General features: G+C 46.4%; 1 protein-coding gene across 2 annotated transcripts in view; it reads right to left on the minus strand.

Moving 5' to 3' along the window:
• The window catches only part of MBOAT2 (membrane bound glycerophospholipid O-acyltransferase 2), a 107288-nt gene extending 94856 nt beyond the window's left edge, over window positions 1-12432 (minus strand). For both annotated transcript variants that reach the window (XM_082642519.1, XM_082642518.1), the window contains exon 1: window positions 12304-12432. In XM_082642519.1, the coding sequence (XP_082498645.1) occupies window positions 12304-12378 (75 nt within the window). In that variant the 5' untranslated portion in view covers window positions 12379-12432. The remainder of the gene's footprint in view (window positions 1-12303) is intronic.
• Window positions 12433-19570: the final 7138 nt, after the last annotated feature.

Below are 19570 nucleotides of genomic sequence, written 5' to 3' on the forward strand. Positions count from 1 at the left end.
AGGCCCTGACTTATTGTTGGGACTCCCTGCAGCAGCTTTATCCAAGCTAGGTCCAGCATCTCTCTTCTGACACACCTTTACATGCTGTGCAGATGTATCAGTCTTTCTCTTCCCTCTAGACTAGAAGCTCAGGAGCCAGACGAGCTCTCACTCACCTTTGCATCTCTCCAGGGCCTAGAAAACCCCTGGCCTATACCAGGTGCTCAACGAACAACAATACCTACTTACCCTTTTCCGTCTTTACTGCCAAAATGGTATTTCGTAACCTCTAAAATGATACCAATAAGCCAGCAACTTCCTTTTATAAAAATGTTCTAAAAGCAACCACACTCACTATAGACTAAAACTTTCCTACTCTGCAATTCTCAGAATGAGGTCAATTTGTCAAAGGTCTCACTGCTACTGCCTTGTTTCCTTGGGTCCCAGTGTGAGAGAAGGCTCTTGATTTTGATCCAGTCCATCTTCCCTGATATATAACTTATACTAATACACATTGGTTTTCCCTTGCTGTACCTTGCCCTCCTGCTCACTGTTTACTGTCCGACATAAAGATACCTAATCTCCTTGCTACCCAGGGTACTAGCCTAGCCAGGGCGCTGGTCTGTACTGACATTCGCCTTCATTTTACAAGAGCTGAAAGGTGCATTTACCAAATCTGGAGTTAGGGACAAAATGGACAAAAGCAATTTAATATTTTCATTATTTTCCAGAGGTTCCTGCTTTCAATAAAATCAATATAAAAAGGAAGACAATCCAAGACCAGCCTTCTGGCACTATTCTAATCTATTCTGTCTTTGCTGAAATGGTCCCAACATCCTTTTTGTCTTTAATATTCCGAGCAGGATTTTTTTCTAAATCGACTCACACGTTTCCCACCAAATGCCACATTCCTAACAAAGTTACTGCATCAATCATTTCATAGTCCTATGTGCTAAAACTGAGCCTGTGCCAAAAACCTACCTGGAACAGCATATTTATTTCCCCATTAATTTATATTCCCTATACCTTAAAAAAGAACTCTAACTCTTTAGAAATGAATCCTTCCAATCCATATGGGAAAGTGTAACAAATACCCAACGATACCGACAATACCCAAAAATTCTGTTCTTTGATCTTGACTAGTTTATCAGAATTTCCATTCAAATCTAACGGAAGGCTGAAGCTCAGTGTTGTGATGCCAAATATACCAAGACTTTCCTTTACTATGTGGCTTTTAAAATATTTTCCAAGAACAAAAGGAGAAGACGTAACTAGCCTCATACTACAGGAAAGCTACAGGGACCGCATAGAAGGATGATAATCTTAGACTGAGGACGCGTAGCCATCCCCAAAGATACTAAGCACCAGCCAAAGGGTACTTCTACCTTGTCCCCTTGGCTCTACTCAGACACCAAAAATCTTCGTCACTTCTCTCCTTGGTAAGCAGCTAACGTGAACAGCTGTGCCAGCCCCAGTATTAGAAAAGGCACCCTGACACTTGCAGTGAAACGCACTGTAGATTAAACTTAACCTCCAAAGCCTGAATAGTTATCCCAAGATAAAATACGCTGGCCAAAATTCAATGTACGCTTTAAAAACCCGAAAAATTGGTAGGGGCTTATTGGGCAATCAAGACCTTTCCAAGAGACTTTATTCTCTACTAGCTAGACATTTTTTTTTAACATCACACCCATAAGATAGCCTTGACCACTTAGGCCAGTTAATAACTGAAATGCTGGATCTGCAAAAAGAACAAAATGATAGCGGTGTGAAAGTCCAACCTTCCCACTTTAATGGGATATTAACTTTCAAGATTATTTCTAAGGAGTGACCCTCTCCAAATGACTAGAACTAGTCAGACAAAATTTAACCTGAAATCCTGCTGGCCAGTTTAAGGACGAAATTACTAAGTGATGAAATACAAGAATTACATCTTCAACAATCCCGTGACATGGTTCCCAAGCCTTCTGCAGCCCTGACTGCCCTGCTATGGTTATAATTGGGTCTGTCAAGGTTCCTCTGACATCTCAGAAGAGCACAGTGTTCTTCAGATTGGATCGACCACCACCAACTATAACAGAAACTGCTACCTACTTCCTGATGGCCAATAAGCTAAATCTGGCCTAGCTATGTTGTTTGGGCTCAAAAAACAGAAGACTTAAGAAAACTTCAGCCAAAATTTTAAAAATCACAAATTTTCACCAAAAAATCCAGAATTCTAGCTTCCTTTGAAAAATCAGCTTTGGTAACCATCAGCAAATGTGGGGGGGGGGTGGCTTTCCTTTTAGCCTGGGCATGGGATTTCCATATGGTCATGCTGTCTATATCTCAAAAAATGGCTGCATCTACATTCATATCCATTCATGTTCCTTGCCCGGCAACCTCTAGACATGTGAATTTGGAATTTATGTTGGCATTAGCTACTTCACCTAAGCCATGACCTCATCAAGTAACAACACCTTACAGTAAACAGAAACTCCCACGGTTTATTCTTAAAATTTAATCCTGGTCTCAGGCAAGTCTCCTTCTATACAGTTAACTTCGAGAACTTCACTGCAAGTGTTTACATTTATCTTTGAAAGTTGATGTTGTTAAATTAGATACATTCAACTCAATCACTATTTATTGTGCACCCAGAGGAGGAGCGGTTTTGAAACTAGTGGTTTTGCAAAAGGCAGAGCCTCTCTCTCCAGTTTCAACAAGGTAAGGATCACCTGAATGTCTTTCATATGCTTAGTTTTACCTATAATCTACCTTCGAAAAGAAACTGAAAGGATTCAGAATTTTTTGTTTGTATAAGCTGGGAGCTATTTATTTTAAAATAACATGTAACCGAGTAACTTAAATATGTCTAAAAGTATATATTGACTACAACTCTGACTTTCTACAGATATCTAGTTTGGCACAGAAAACCTCTAAAAGCTAAAAAAGTTTCTATGGGATTATGGATTAAAACAGAAAGTATGTGGCATCTCTGTCCGATGCCGAGACAGGAGCAAGGCAAGCTGGTCAGAGGCCCAGAAGTTCACGGAAGAGGGAGGTCCATCTAGTTGGCAACTGGGCTGCCCCTGGCTTCCTCACTCCACAAGGACACAGGCCGCCCGGGGAGGATCCCCTGATTACACCTGCTGCCGGCCAAAAGCCAGGCTTCCCCGGACTGGCCGGATGGGGGACAAGGGGGTGGAGGGGTAATATGGGCAAGGAGCCCTCTTGCAGGGCCCCGCCCACAGGGCTGTAAGGACAGCCCTTTGTTCTTTCTGGAGAAAGACAGCTCTGCACTCTGAAGGCTTTTTTTCTCAATAGCTTGATAACAATGCTGATAGAGCTTCTGTTTCCAGTCACCCCTTATCACCCAACAGTGTAATGACAGTATAATCGTCTAGCTGGGGATACTGGTACCTCTCACAGTTATCTTCATTTCCGTTTGAATCATCAGTCAGATTCCTCCAAAATTCTTCAATGCTTTTAAGTAACCCTCCTGAGGAAAATAAAAGTCAGCCAGAAAGGTTTGCACAGCTTCCTTCTAACCCACGGAGATGTCCTGTGCAGCCCTTTACGTGAACACTCACATCAGAGGCCCCCCGTAACTCTCGCGGCTGTGCAGCTAGGAGGAAGCACAGCAGTGCCCACACGGAGGGACCGAGTCACAGTGACCCGACCCCGATCTGCGGAGCTCGGCCAGCTGGGGAGCCCAAGGAGCTGCAGAGACAAGGCAGCACCCCATCCAGGGAGGGGACGCCACTGCCGTCATGACCCCACGACCAGCCTTCCAGCCGGGGAGGGTGTGGGTGTCAACGAAAGACGCTGGAAAAGTGACGTGTACCCGGGAAAAGGATCCCTGAGAGCCCCTGGCGCAGGGCTGCTCAGAAGCTGGGCACGGGTACCACCCCGGCCGGGAGCCTCTGCCTGGCCGCCCGGCCAACTCCTCTGGTAGCTGCTGCCTTGAAAAGTGTGAGAACCACTGCTTAAAGTGGTTTAACCACTGCAGCAGCCACCTTCTCCTCTGCATCCCGCACGGCCAGCACGCTGTCCGGCACACGCCCGACACTCCAATGCCTGCAAAATGCATCACGGCAAACGGGCACTGCGCACCCGGATGCCCCCGAGGGACGTACACACAGTGTCCTCCACAAGCCCTGGAAAAGCAGCTCGGCAGCTGCAACACCCAGCACGGCCTGAGCTCTGCGTGCTCGGCCCTCTGCCGGCAGGGCCCCTGATGCCAACCTCAGCCGTGTGGGAGGGGCCCTCAACGGGAACCTGCCACTTAGGAGAGCGCAGTCAGCGCCTGGACCGCCCCGCTCATCAGTGACGAGCGAACTTTAGCCGGTCTGTGCTCCCCCCGCGCGAGCCGCCCACTCCAGACGCGCTCTGTGCCCGCGGCGGTCCTGAGTGCGAGCGAGGCAAACCTGCGAGCGAGGCCCTGTGCCTGCGGGGTTTACACGCTGGCAGGGAGGCGCGCGACGTAAGCAAAAGAAATGAAGTGCCGCAGGTGCCATCGGAGCAGGGAAAGCCGAGGCAACTCCCCCGAGGCCCCGACTGACAAGGGCAAGGGCGGCCAAATCACCGCCAGTCAGCGGGGGCTCTCGGACCACCACCTCCGAGAGCGAGGAGGATGCACACCCTTGACAGGCAGCTGTGGAAAGGGGCAAAGACCCCCAGCATGTGCCCCTAACCCCCCTCCTGAAAAAGCCAGACCGAGGCGATGCTGGGCTTTTGCTTGGAAGACACAGGAGAGGCTGGGGGAGCCCAGAGCCAAGGGCAGAGGTTGAGCAGGACGGCTATCTGTCTGTCTTCTCTTCGAGCTGCTTCTGCAGCGCCAGCCTCCCTGCAGAACCTCGGCAGAGGTTCGAGGAACAGCTCCTCGAAGGGGCTCCGCCGGGGATGCCCACAGCCTCAGGCAGCAGCATATACTTACCTACCGCTTGTGCCCGCATTAGACGCGCACAAGTGGCCCCATGGGGAGTGACGCGCCCCTGGAAGGGATGGGGCGGATCTTTAAAAGCTTCATCCAGGAGGCGTAAGCTTTAGCGGAGTGTTGCAGAAGATGGGTTTGCTGACCCAAAGGAGTGTGGAGGGGATTCCAGGCAGAGGAAATCGTTTGATCAAAGGCATGGAGTTAAAAGATAAGAAAAGGAACTTAACTGGTTCTGCAGGTCCCTCGGGCAGCAGACCAGGACTGCACTTCCAGCCCAGCCACTGCCACGTGCATGGGGGCTTCTGGCAATTTCCTGCTCCTCCGGGGAGAGAGAGTGGGTGTGTGAGGGGTGGCCAAAGTAGGGGCAGGGCCCGAATAACAGAAAGGAGCTGGCAGCCATATTCGGGAGGTTCTAGGCCTCTCCTGTGGGCCAGGGGTTCCCAGAGGTAAAGCAGGCCTGAGAATGGGTGGGGCAGGGCCTCTCACAGGGCAGGCCTCTCAGCCCAGAAGGACCCCAAAGTTAGACTTCTGACATTTTCTACACATGAGGTTACACAGGCAGTCACTAGAGATACAATGACAGGACTGGAAGGGGACATGGACATCATTCAACTGAAAACTGGGGGCCACACTGCCTAGTGTGCCCTTACGAATTTTATTCTTCCCGTATATTGTGACTATATTGTCAACAGCACAATTACACTGCGTGACCTTTTGGAGATTACAAGTTAATCGGTTAAATGCAAATATTTAAAAAATGCATCACACTTTGATAACCTTTTAGTAATGTGAAGAACCTTAAAAAAATGTGGCCAGGTAGCTCTCTACCTCTGATGGTAGGAGAAGGTGGGTAAGAGTGAGCCTGCTTAAAAATGTAGGTTCCCTGGCCCTCACTGGGTAGCTCTGGGTAGAGCCTGGGAATATATAACAACAATCCCACATGATTTTTGATACAAGTGGTCTCACAGCCATACTTGGAAAAGCACTGCAAAGGGCAGCAGGGAAGCTGGGAAGAGGTTTAAGCAAGAAGTAACTAATCAGTATTACACAGTCTGCGCTGGATGTGGTTATTAGTGTTGCAGGCAGAAGCCTGATTATAATGGTTGTAAGAGTGAGCAGAGATTAGCAAGATTCAACTGTTCTTTCAAACGTGTGACTGAGAAGAAAGAGACAGAATAAGGATGTGCCTTAAGGGCCTGACAAAAGGTTTTTTATTTGTATTCATCACGGAGAGAGATGAGTAACACTGTAAAGGACATATCAGTAATCACAGTGTCCTGCACAGGATTTCCACGCCCTCCAGACCCACTCTCCACTTTACTCTGGGCCCCCAAAGTATCAACTTGCCCTCTGAAGGAGGCACCAGCAGGAAAGAGAGGATGGGAGGGAGTGGGGTATTCATCATCCCTCACCCCCTCCCTCAAGGCCACCGCGGGCTGGATGGGTCCCTCGCTGGGGGCCACAGCTGCTCCTGGCGGGAGCCCCTACAGCTGCCCTCGTGGGGTTCTGATCCCCTTAGGGCTCTACCCTTCCTTCCTGTGGCCCCTCCAGGCCTAGAGGAGCTGGTCCTGGGAGACCACCCGATTCCTTGCTGATTTCCCTAAACCTGCCCATATCTTAGTAAATGGTTCTTAAAGTCTCCTTGGTTACCTAGTTCAATCTGTCTCCTACCAGAACCCTGCCAGATACATACAACATTAAGCAGAGTATAAATGCCAGAACAGTGCCAAGTCCAAAATGCTACTGTGGTTCAAATACAACAGCAGTCACATCAGATGGGATTCAGGAAAAGATTCATATGCAGGGTGCACTGGATGCGGGCTTGGAGGAACAGTGAGGATTCTGATAAGCAAAGGAGGAGGGCACATCCTTGCCGCCTATTCAGATCTCCTGAATCCGAATTCTATCTTTCCACACATCAGCTATCCCTCCCCTTTTCCAAACCCTACACATTTACCAAAGCAGGACCCATGTCATTCGTAAAATCATTAAATGATCACTCTGCTGGGGGCCCCGTTTACAGCTTGTTTTATTTTAAAGAAGTCTTGCCAAGTTCTATCATCGTAGACTCCCACCTGTTAAATCGACTGCAGGCCAAAGCTGTGTGTGAGCTGTTTTGATTACTTCCCTGGAAAGTCAGCCCTGAGGGGCCACAGTAAACAGAGACTAGGGTTATTTGTACCTATCGAGGCAGTAATAACACAGGAAGCATTTTTAAAGCAGGGGACAAAGAACTCTTGAACAGTGAGGAAGCAGAAAAACCACTTTTGACTCCAAATTCAAAATGAGATTTTAATCCTAGTTTAATCACTGTGTGGGGAACAGGACTGAACCTGAGCCTGATATCTCCCTTCCTAAAAAGGAAGTCCTAGAGATTTAAAATGGAATATACGTGAACAGATGTTAACTTCCCAAAGAAAAATAGAAGACAAGTTCCAAATATCTCATAATTTGTAAAGAAGAAAGGAACGTGCAGCAGATGTATACCAGGAGCCAGGTACTCTACATAGATTATGTATTTTAATCTCCACAATAATCTACAAATAGCTACTATTTATTATCTTTATTTTATAGGTGAGGAAACTGGGCCTTAAAGAAATAAACAGTAATTTGCCAACGAGCACAAGGCTGGCAGAATCTGGTTCCAAGCCAGTCATCACCACGGCATGACTACTGCCTACCGATGAAGGGAAACAGACACAGGGAAACCGACATGGACTACAATTTAGGGCACGCGGTCCTTTGCCTCACTGCCTCAGATTAACCACAGAGGCGGTTTCAACTTCAAAATTTATTAGTCCATTTTCCTCCCCTGAGTTCATATTTATATTCCCTCCAACTCAGTCCAAAAAGAATTTGAGGCAGCTTGATGAAACAAACACAGAATCATGGAATTTTAAAACTAAGTGCAACACACATTTTACACAGGGGGAAACTCATTTATGTAAAGTGACATTTCTAAAATTAGTTAACTGACAGGGCCCAAAATACAGATTCAAGATTCTCAGGCCCATATGCCTTCCTGATGAAAAGGAATCTTCCACGGCAGATTGCCTCAGTATGGCAGGGCTCTCAGGATGAAGGCTGAGACTCATAACGGCTGTAAAAGTAGACAGGTGCGACAAATGAGTTAAATATTTATGTCCAAAACCTAAAGCGTTCAAATGGCAACTTGAAGATAAAATGGGCCTTTGATTTTCTTGTTTGGTTGCCATTCACCTTCTTCTCCTAAAGTCATCATCCTCAAAAGGCTCAAAACTGAGAACGTCATTTATTTCTTCATCTATAAAACGGGGTTCATCACAGCACAGAATTGTAAGAGGATTAAAGCAGTTAATGTTCTAAACTATTCTTTTCCCTAATATATTATTTCACTTCATTGGTTGTTTACATGGCATGGGGCGGGGGAGAATATACAGCGACCCGTCAATCGACGAAATGACCAAAAAGAAGGAAACAAGGATTCTCCCTCTGTACACACATGGCTTTCCCCACTCCAACCATCACCACCAGCACTTCAGTGTTGGGAAAGCTCTTCCTCTCCACCCTGCCCTCCAAAAATACACTGGCAACCTGCACCTAAAACACGGATCTGGGCTTCCCTGGTGGCGCAGTGGTTGGGAGTCCGCCTGCCGATGCAGGGGACACGGGTTCGTGCTGCGGAGCGGCTGGGCCCGTGAGCCGTGGCCGCTGGGCCTGCGCGTCCAGAGCCTGTGCTCCGCAACGGGAGAGGCCACAGCAGTGAGAGGCCCGCGTACCGCAAAAAAATAAAAATAAAAAAAATAAAACACGGATCTGTCAAAATGATTTGCCCCGTGTTCAGAATAGAAATCAAAATGGACCTTTTACTCAACTGCTTAATACCATATGTACATACGTACCTGAAGCTAAAACACTTCAGGACTTGAATTTTATCTGACTTCATAAGGTGTTGTGAGGACGCAGGAAAATAATATGACGCATGTGAAAGAGATCTGAAAACTGTAAGATGGGACCCGTGATGATTATTACCTGACCTGGCAGGATTGCTTACAACGGCTGGTCCTCCTCCTCCTCCTCCTCCTCCTCCTCCAAACCTTTCCGAATATCTCGAGTCTCCCTCTTGCCCCCTCTCCCCACCCCAAAAAGTTCAGCACGTCATCTCTAAAACAAGGACCCTGTCCCCAAACAGGACTGTTCCATGAGGTCAGTCTCATTCCTCACTGGCTGTCGGCCAAGTATGCCATCCTGGACATCACGTCACCAGGGAATCTTACTCCAATTTCATAGTAATTACAGTATCAAGGGAAATAAGGAAAGAAACATGGCTTAAAAGGAAAGGAAAGGAAGGGTAAAGAGAGGGAGGAGGACGAGGGCTAGAGAGCCCCTCAGTCTGAAAACTCAGAAGTGAGGGAAGTCAAATGCCATAGAACATATACGTTCAGGTTAAAAAACAAAAACACAAAAACCTCTTAAGAAAATTGGTTGATCTGGACACAATTATTCTGCCTTGTTTGGTATTCATGTTGGGGTTTTTAAAAAATTCACCACATAGCCAACTAATAAAGAATACGATTCTGTTCAATGACATCTGATGTCCTCTCAACAGCACGTTTGGCCGTTGTCTCTCCTTCAGCCCAAATCCCCACAGGTATTCCTTTAACGATAACTAACCGCCCTAGAAATAAAGTCGCCTGGAATGCAAGGCCTAGAAAGGGGAAACATCAGATGCTAAATATTTCCCATCTTAAAGCATCATCGAACCTCACTCAATACCAGATTTTATATTTTTATTTACATGTAAGACCTACTGAACAAATACTACGGTTACCTCAAGGTCACTCTGGAATTCTTAGAAAAGATGAGAGAATCCAGGAGCCTAAGGCAGGCAAGATCTTTTGTCCCTGTTGCTTGCCTGGTCTTTACTGCAACATACTTCCTCCTTTCTCTCCTACCTGACCCTGCAACCTGCATTCTTCTACTCCATACATACCAGTACTTTCTATCATTTCATAAATTCCACACTCACTCTAGTAAAAAAGTTTAACTGTTTTCTGGCTCTAAGGTCCTTCTCTTCCTCTGACATCAAATAACTGCTTTTGTAATTTCCTAAATTTTCAAAACACTGTTAATTAGCGTATACCAAGTTAACACACTAAAAAGTTATATTTTTACACTTTTCATCTCCTGATTTGTCTTTTTCCTGTTGAATCACACTATTTGATTACAACTAATTCTTAGGCTTTCTCTCAACTGGGACCCAGTTATTTACATGTTACCAAAATTATTTTCTATTTTGCTCAACTTCAAAATAATGGCTCAGTGACTACTTATTCATCCAATTTTACTAAATGAGTTTTCAGTTATTCCAAGTGCCTTATCGGCAAAAAAGTCGATTCTTCGGTGCTTCGGAGAAAGTTTATTATTACCATAAAAAGTTAAGGCTGGTGTGGTATTAATCCAATATTCTTAAGACTTGCTAAGAGAAAACAACCCAAAATACAAGTGGCTATGCAAATTCAGAATGGTCTCAAGAGAACAAAGGTGTCCAAGGTACCAAATCAAAACCTGTAGATAATAAAGGAGGAAAGTCAAAATTTTAAGTCCTGTCCCCTTCCCTGATTCTCCTGCTTATGTCAGCACTAAAAAGAACTTGCTCCGGATTGCTGAGATTTTTAAATGAGTTTATTATATTAAATCACTTTTAAAGTCACAGGCATTATATAAATTAGAAGGCATGAGCACAGTAGAGAAAATATTTCATCGTGATAGGGAGAGAGAAAATGAAACAGAGAGGAAGAGGGAGAAAGAGAGCATAATCCTGTTCCCTAAAATAAGTGAAAAGCTATAGGCCTATCTCTCTTGCTGTCATTGGCAAAACAATTTTTAAACAGATACCTACCCTGCATTTGCTGATACCCTGGCAGCAACCTACTTAAGGCAAGGAGGGTTGTAATACACTAAAAGGCCATACACTGTGCTTCACTTCAGAAAAGTGAGAATTCTCCACAGGGCTGAGAAGACGAAAAACCGTAAGTTCTGATCAGTTTATTAATAAACAGAGAAGACTACTTTCTTATAGTATGCGGTTAACTTCACTAGTGGCACTTGAATCTATTAGCAAGATTCACATTATAACTGTAGTTCAAGATGTATGGGGGATAGGTGTTTACTAAGAACCAACAGCTATTACTGAACTATAAGTAAGGAATTCAGATCTGAACAGAGGTAGAATTTTTTTATACTCATTGAACATACTTCTATTTTACTTTTTAAAACACTGAAGCGCAAAGCACTTAGTGTCATAACGTTAGACACAGGGGTCGTTTCCCATCTTGCTGCTATGAAACGGAGTCTGGACACAGAGGAATCCAGTATTATAAATGAAATCCCTGATGACATCAATGACAGCAACACATTCGGGCGGGCAGTGAACCCGGATCCCTTGGAAAGTGCAAACACTTCTACATCAAGTCCACCTGAAATAATTTTCAGCAAAATTTTCAGTGAACTACCTCTAGCCTGGGGCTAAAGCAATGATCTCTGCACCACCAACTACCCTAAATGTCACTCTGACAAATACTCCCAAACTTTCTTTTCTGAATAAAAATGGCGCTGCTTTTCCCACACAATCCTGTTTATATCTCAGTAACCCTTAGGCCCTTCATGCAAACTCAAAGTGAGGACTTAAATGTCACTCTTCCCTATACTGTGTCAAATGCTTTTTTGGGGGGGAGGGGGCGGGGCGGAGGCGTTTCCATCTACAAGGTTGCCACTTTCTCCGCTAAACACCCTGGGATCATTAACTCAGTTTGCCTTTTCTTCCTAACCCCTGCCTGCCTTGCCCCAAACTGTTGCCTCTCTCTCTTGCATACGCCGCACTTCCACGCAAACTGTCCCAAAGAGCCAGTCGCTGACCCCTGAGCTGGCCTCCTCCACGCCACACACGTCGTGTCCAGCGCACCCTCCACCTAGGCACGTCCATCCTTTCCCCGTGGAGTATCGGGTGCCACGCGCGCAGGGCACAGACACCTCGGCTCCCCCAAAGCACAGCCTTTCCACGCACTGTCTACACCCGTGCCCACACGCGCTGGAAGCGGCTTCGGGACTCCGATCGCCGACTACGCGGTGCACGCACGCCCCGGGTCGGGCGCTGCTGTGGCAGGGAGCAGGGCCAAGCATGCACGCGCGCACGTCGGTGCCCGGAGCCCCCCCAGGCTGCCCGAGCGGGGTGGGGGCTGGGTGGGCAGCTGCGGGCGGGGGGACAGTGGGCGCCAGGCAGCGGGCGGACAATAACAAGCGGGTCGCCTCCTCCCTTCGCCCCCGCCCCAGCCCGCGCCCCGGGTCCCGGGTCCCGGCTTCCGCGCGGATGGCACACGGCCGCGGAGGGGGCGGCGAGGGCGCGGTGCCAGCGGGGCAGCCTCGGGTACCTGGTCGATGGGCAGCTGCACGGCGTTGCTGAGGGGCTGCAGCAGGGTGGAGCCCGTGGTGCTGGTAGTGGCCATGGCCTGCCTGGCGCTCCGGCCGCCCGCGCCGCTCGCCCGCGACTGAGCCGGGCGACGCCGAGGACGGGGAAGCGACCGGCGCGCCTGCCCCCTGGCCGCCCGCGGTCGGAGCGCGCGGGGCGGGGCCGGGGAGGGGCCGGGGGCGGTGACCCGCTCGGCCCTCCTTCCGCGCCCCCACGCCCCCGCCGCGCCCCCGCGTCTCCGCGTCCCCGCCCGCGCCCCCGACCGCCCGCGCCCGCCCCGCCCCCTGACTTCCAGCAGCTTCCAACAGCCCCCTCCCCACCTCGCGCGCCCTCGCACCAGACAGCCCCGCGGCCCAATCGCGGAGCGGCGCCCCGACGCCCGCAGCCAATCAGAGGGCGCCGGCCGCGCCCCGCCCCCATCCCAGGCCCAGGCCCGGGGGACGAGGGGCTGTCTGGCCACAGTGGGCGGGCGGGTCGCGGGTATCGCTCTTCGGTGGCAGCGGGGAGATCTCCGCCTCCTCATCCCCTTATTCCTCCTCCCTGCCCGAAGTCGGCGGCCAGCCCACCCGTCTCTAGGAGGAGCGGTGGACGACAAAGGGGAACGGGTTGGCTGCCAGACGAACGGGCGACGTGCGGGGCGCCGTCGAGCCAACGCTGGGGGAAATTGGGAACAAAGCTGGGGGCCGGGAGGAGGAGGGCAACAAACCAAAAAAGTGACCTAGATAAGAAGTCCCTTTGTCTTCAGGATTGCTATGGAAAAGCGCAAACTTGAGTCCAGTTCCGGTTGTGTGTGCCTTTTGGTCACTCTCAAGCCCACCTGGGCCTGGCGGGCTGCGACCGGTCCAGTTCGACGCCGCGATGGCGCCCCGCCCCAGGGAGGGAGGCAGTTCTCACCTGTGCCTGCGGCGTGTGTGCGTGTGTGTGTGTCCTCAACTGCCCGGCCTCTGCCGTCTTCCTCAGAACGAAGGCTCTTTCTCAGCAACTCGTCACCCCTGAGTCGCCAGCTCCCCCAGGCTCTTCCATTGTGCTGTTTCCACGTACCTTCGGTGTATGGTGGTGTGTGTGTTATGTGTATGTCACATCTATTTGTCGAAACTCCGTGAAAATGAGCCATTTGAGTTCCTTGAAAATGGAAGCGTCGACTTTGTGGAGAAGATTTCAGACGAGGAGGAATGCTGGAGGAGAGCATCAGGAGAGCTCAAAATCCAAGGAGTTAAGCGTGTGAAATTTTTGGTAGAAATAACTAATGGTTAATGAGAGTTCAGCCGCATGCTTTAATTGCTGCGTTAAAAGTGTAATAAATCATTTAATCCCCACACCAACCACATGAGGGTGGTACTGCCACCACCCTCAACCAAAGAAACTGAGTCACAGAGAAGTAACTTGCCCAAGAGAGCACAGCTAATAAATAGAGACAGGACTGGGATCCAAGGTATGTGCCTTCAGAGTTTTGCTTAATTGCCAGGCCCTCTTCTTCCTCACACTTAAACCCAGTCCGGAAATTTTCGTCAGCTGTCAGGTGTGCCATTTACTTGATAACTACTGTAGAGTCTTGGATGATGAGACAGCACAGATTTATATACATGAACTTCAGTAAATCACTCTCCTGGAACTTAGTTGTCTCCCTGAAAAGGAGGTGGTTGAACTAATTGGTTCAATTCCTTCCTGCCCAACTTTCTTTGCTTGGTTAACTTAATCCTAACAAGCAAACTGAATGAGGGATAGAAGGAAGAATCAAAAAACTAGGAACTTGGGCTTCCCTGGTGGCACAGTGGTTGAGAGTCTGCCTGCTGATGCAGGGGACACGGGTTCGCGCCCCGGTCCGGGAAGATCCCACATGCCGCGGAGCGGCTGGGCCCGTGAGCCATGGCCGCTGAGCCTGCACGTCCGGAGCCTGTGCTCCGCAACAGTGAGAGGCCCGCGTACCACACACACACAAAAAAAAAGCCAGGACCTTCATTCTCCTTGGGGTAGTGATTCAGAGGGAGTTGTAATCAATTAGAGGCCAAACCTGCTCAATGGGCTGCTGATTCAATCAAACATATTATCCCCCAAATCTGGAGCCCTCTATTAATCTCAGAAAAAATTTTTTTCCTTTCCTCCACTTTGGAGAAGTGTAGAGAAAGCATACAGGTGGCTGAGCATACAAACTGAGGGAAAACTTGAAATACCATTTTAAAAACTTAAAAGGTGTTGGGAACATACTGCAACCTAAAGTAGCATAAAGATACAATCTCAGGTCTAGAACAAGGAATGTCTATGAAAAGGAGTTTCCTTAGACTGAATTTTTATTTTAGTAGGACTTGACAGAACACAGTTCCCTATTTGGGGTGACTACGTGAAATTACTTTAATGTCTACAATGGGGAGGATATTAGCCATCTGGAAAATTTAGCTCTGTCAGAGTTGTAAAGGTATAGGTAAAATATAGTGAGGTATTAATAACTTAGATTTTGGAGTCACACAGACCTAGATTTTCAGCTGTCTCTGCCTTTTATTAGCTACCAGATCTTGGGCAAGTTACCTAACCTTGCTAAGCCTCAGTTTCCTCATGTGTAAAAATGAGCATAATAATAGCACCAACTCTGAATTATGAGGTTATAAAAGCTTATCTAAGTGAAAAACTCAGAACTGTGTTTTGTATACGGTAAGACTGAAGAAATATTCATTACCATCCAAGAAATATAATGTGATTCTGAAAGTGGAAACTATTTTTCTCATATTAAAAGTACTACATCTAAAAAAATAAAAAATAAAAAATAAATTAAAAAATTAAAAAAAAATTTTAAATCTAAAAATAAATAAATAAATAAATAAATAATAAAAAAATAAAAAAGTACTACATCTTCATGTTTTTAATGAAAAAAATGAGGCAAAACTCAGAACTGTGCTTTGTATACGGTAAGACTGAAGAAATATTCATTACCATCCAAGAAATATAATGTGATTCTGAAAGTGGAAACTATTTTTCTCATATTAAAAGTACTACATCTGGGCTTCCCTGGTGGCGTAGTGGTTGGGAGTCCACCTGCCGATGCGGGGGACGGGGGTTCGTGCCCCAGTCCGGGAGGATCCCACGTGCCGCGGAGCGGCTGGGCCCGTGAGCCGTGGCCACTGAGCCTCTGTGTCCGGAGCCTGTGCTCCGCAGCGGGAGGGGCCTCAACAGTGAGAGGCCCGTGTACCACACACACACACACACACACAAAAAAAAAAAAAAAAAAAAAAGTACTACATCTAAAAAAATAAAAAATAAAAAATAAATAAAAAAATAAAAAAAAAATTTTAAATCTAAAAATAAATAAATAAAAAATAAAAAAGTACTACATCTTCATGTTTTTAATGAAAAAAATGAGGCCCATGTTTTAAGCTAATAGCTCAGTGATGATAGCATAAATTTGATGCAGGCCTTCTGACCAGTATCTGCTAATTAGACCTGAAGCTCTTAAACTGTGATGAAGGGTGAAAGAATTGAATTAATTATATACGATGCCTCACTGTCCTATCACAGATAACATTCATCCTATAAAAATGATTCCCACGTACTTGATTCTTAAAAACAAACATTTACTGAGTGCTTGCTATATTCAAGAACTGTGGGGCAGGGCGTGCTGTAACGAGTAAATGATGCTTATAATCAAAAAAAGAAACAGTCATATGTATACACAAAACAGAGAGTGAGGTGTTACAAGTACCAAGTAAAATCCCTTTCTTAATGTTCAAATCAAAAGAAAGCATCCAGAAGAAAAAAACTTGGCTGGAAGTCAAAAGACCTGAACTTTAGTCCTGACTTTTTTTTTTTTAATTGACATATAGTTGATTTACAATGTTGTGTTAGTTTCAGGTGTACAGCAAAATGACTCAGTTACACATGTGTATTTATGAATATATATATTCTTTTTTTTACATTCTCTTCCATTATAGGTTATTACAAGATACTGGGTATAGTTCCCTGTGCTACATAGTAGGTCCTTGCTGGTTATCTACTGTATATATATTAGTGTGTATATTTTAATCCCAAACTTTTAATCCTGACTTTTCCACCAAATAGCTGTGAACTTGAGAAATCTGCTTAACTTTTCTGTGCCTTAAATTTCTCATTGTTATTATTATTATTATTTTGGCTGTGCTGGGTCTTAGTTGCGGCATGCAGGATCTTTAGTTGCAGCATGCGGGGTCTTACTTGTGGCATGAGGGATCTAGTTTCCTGACCAGGGATCGAACCTGGGCCCCCTGCATGGGGAGCATGGAGTCTTAACCACTGGACCACCAGAAAGTCCCCTCACTGGTAAATATGGATAATGATAGCTTTTCATTCTGCCTCACAGAAGTATCATGACTATGAGCATGAAATTAATAATAGGCTAAATTATTTTTAAAGATATTAGCAATATTAGTATTAGAAATAATAATGAGCAGGAAAAAGCTTCCAAAATAGCAACCACATTTGAACAAGAGTTACTAACTTAGACCAAATGGTAAGAGCACTAAGCAGAGTTCACATGTAATTAAATGACTAGCTACCAGTGTTCTCATCCTGCCTACATAGCTCTGCCCCCTGAATTGGCTATGGTAACTAAAGATTGCTAAAATGAAGATTTCCCTTCCCAACTTATTTTTAATTTTGAATAAACCACTCAGAAGAAATGAATAATCTACCAAGCTGCTTTTGTTTCATAAAAATGGTATGTGTCATGAAATGAGTCCCCAAGACAATTATCTTGCCTATTCTATGCCCTCATATAATATCTTGGGAAAACTTTGATGAGGGACATTGGACCATTCATATAAAAAAAGCCCCAGGTAACTGGCTGACATCTTTAAGCACTTACAAGCTAACCCTAGCCTGAGACCAAAAAATGAAATTCAGAAAGCACCCTTGGGACTTCCCTGGTGGTGCAGTGGTTAAGAATCCACCTGCCAATGCAGGGGACATGGGTTCTATCTCTGGTCCGGGAAGATCCCACATGCCACGGAGCAACTAAGCCCGTGTGCCACTAAGCCCGTGTGCCACAACTGAGCCTGTGCTCTAGGGCCCGTGTGCCACAACTACGGAAGCCCACGTGCCGCAACTACTGAAGCCCGCGCACCTAGAGACCGTGCTCCACAGCAAGAGAAGCCCGCGCACCGCAATGAAGAGTAGCCCCCGCTTGCCGCAACTAGAGAAAGCCTGCGCACAGCAATGAAGACTCAGTGCAAACACCCTTTAAGACAGGGGTCCCCAACCCCTGGGCCACGGACCGCTACCAGTCCGCGGCCTATTAGGAGCCAGGCCACACGGTAGGAGTTGAACGGCTGGCAAGCAAGAGAAGCTTCATCTGCTGCTCCCCATCGCTGTGTTTCCGCCTGTACCATCCCCCCACCCCACCCCCTGGTCTGTGGAAAAATTATCTTCCACAAAACCGGTCCCTGGTGCCAAAAAGTTTGGGGACAGCTGCTTTAAGACATAATGTGCTTCAGTTAGGACATCAAGCGTAACAAACACAGGAAACAGTAGAGATAGGAGACCTGCCTGGAGCCATCGAAGTCCTGGCTCTGCTGTTTTCTGGCTCTAAGGCTGACCTGTAACGACAAACAAACCACGTATCTTCAGTTTCATTGTCTATACATTAGGAGATTAAAAAACTAAATAATTTCAATGGTTCCTTCTTCCTCTAAAATTATGATTCCCAAGAATTTCTAGAATTTTTTCTGTCTCTCTGAGTCATTCAGTCTAGGTTTATTTGACTAAGAGATACAAACAAAACTAATTATTATTAATTAATTTGAGAATTGCATTGCTTTCCAGTTGCTCCACTGGTTTCAGAACTACCTGTAATGTATACATCTCTAATCAACTTTCTTCTCGAAAATATCTATTATTCTCAGTGATCTGTGATGATTTCTGTGTTGTATCTGTGCATCTTGGGGAAATATTTCATTTTCCTCATAGATTTATTTAGCTTTTCCACCTTTGTATAAACGAGTCAAGTCTCAAAAGAAAAATCCCCTTAGCACTTATTTATTGTAAGGACACCATCTGAAACCCTCTGATCCTCGGGCATAGAAAAACAAAGTACAAACTCTCACGCTTCCCCATGCTAGCATGATGGCATTTGTGTCCAAAGTATGAAACATCTTAAATGTAAATCAAAATACCCACCACAGATTTCATCATAATCACCATCACCACTAGTCACGCTATTGCGTCTACTTAGGTGACCACAATGGGTAAGAAGATCTCATTTTCTCGGTTCTGCCTAATAGTTCAGGTTATTTTGATTTATCTATAATTATAAGAAGTTTATCTAGAATTATTAAATATATTGACATCTCACTGCTCTTCCAAATAGTCTAGTCTGGCTGCTAGGGGAGGAGCTAGGCCCTCACCTCTTCTGTTGCCGACTCGGGAACAAAGAGAAAGCCTTCAGTGAGTCTCCAGCCCACCAAAGAATTCTGCGTTGTCGCTCAGAAGCCCATCACTTTCAGCAAATTTCCCTCTTCGTGAGTAAAGGTGTCAAAAAACATATTTTGTTGTAGATATTTTCTGCTTAGACCCTTCTCATATTACTGTCATTTTTCAGATGCTGGGTTTTGCTCCACAAATTGCAATACCAATGCTAGAGCCCTAAGCAGTGAAGAATGAGGAATGAGAATCGTCTCTACATGTAAAGTCTGTGGTTGCCACATCTAACCCACTTCCCTTGCCAAAGGACTTGCTGTCCTGGACAGGTTACTCTTTTGGTTAAACATGAGGTACCTGCTAAGGAAGGTCCTTATAAACAGATCATGGTTTCAATTTCATCAAATATCTTATTTTCCATTTGAAAGCCAATAGTTATTCTCTCTTATTTGGGTTTTTGTATGTAAATTCTGACCCAGGTTTAAAATACTGTATATAACAGACAGTTCTTATGAAAATCACAACACATTAAAATTAAGGGGAAGGGCTTCCCTGGTGGCGCAGTGGTTAAGAATCTGCCTGCCAACACAGGGGACCCGGGTTCGAGCCCTGGTCCGGGAAGATCCCACATGCCATGGAGCAACTAAGCCCGAGCACCACAACTACTGAGCCTGCGCTCTAGAGCCCGCCAGCCACAACTCCTGAAGCCCGCGCACCTAGAGCCCGTGCTCTGCAATAAGAGAAGCCACCGCAATGAGAAGCCAGCGCACCACTACGAAGAGTAGCCCCCGCACGCTGCAACTAGCGAAAGCCCGTGCACAGCAACGAAGACCCAATGCAGCCAAAAATAA

The sequence above is a fragment of the Mesoplodon mirus genome (genome assembly GCF_964341445.2).
Source record: "Mesoplodon mirus genome assembly, chromosome: 14".
Lineage (NCBI taxonomy): Eukaryota > Metazoa > Chordata > Mammalia > Artiodactyla > Ziphiidae > Mesoplodon > Mesoplodon mirus.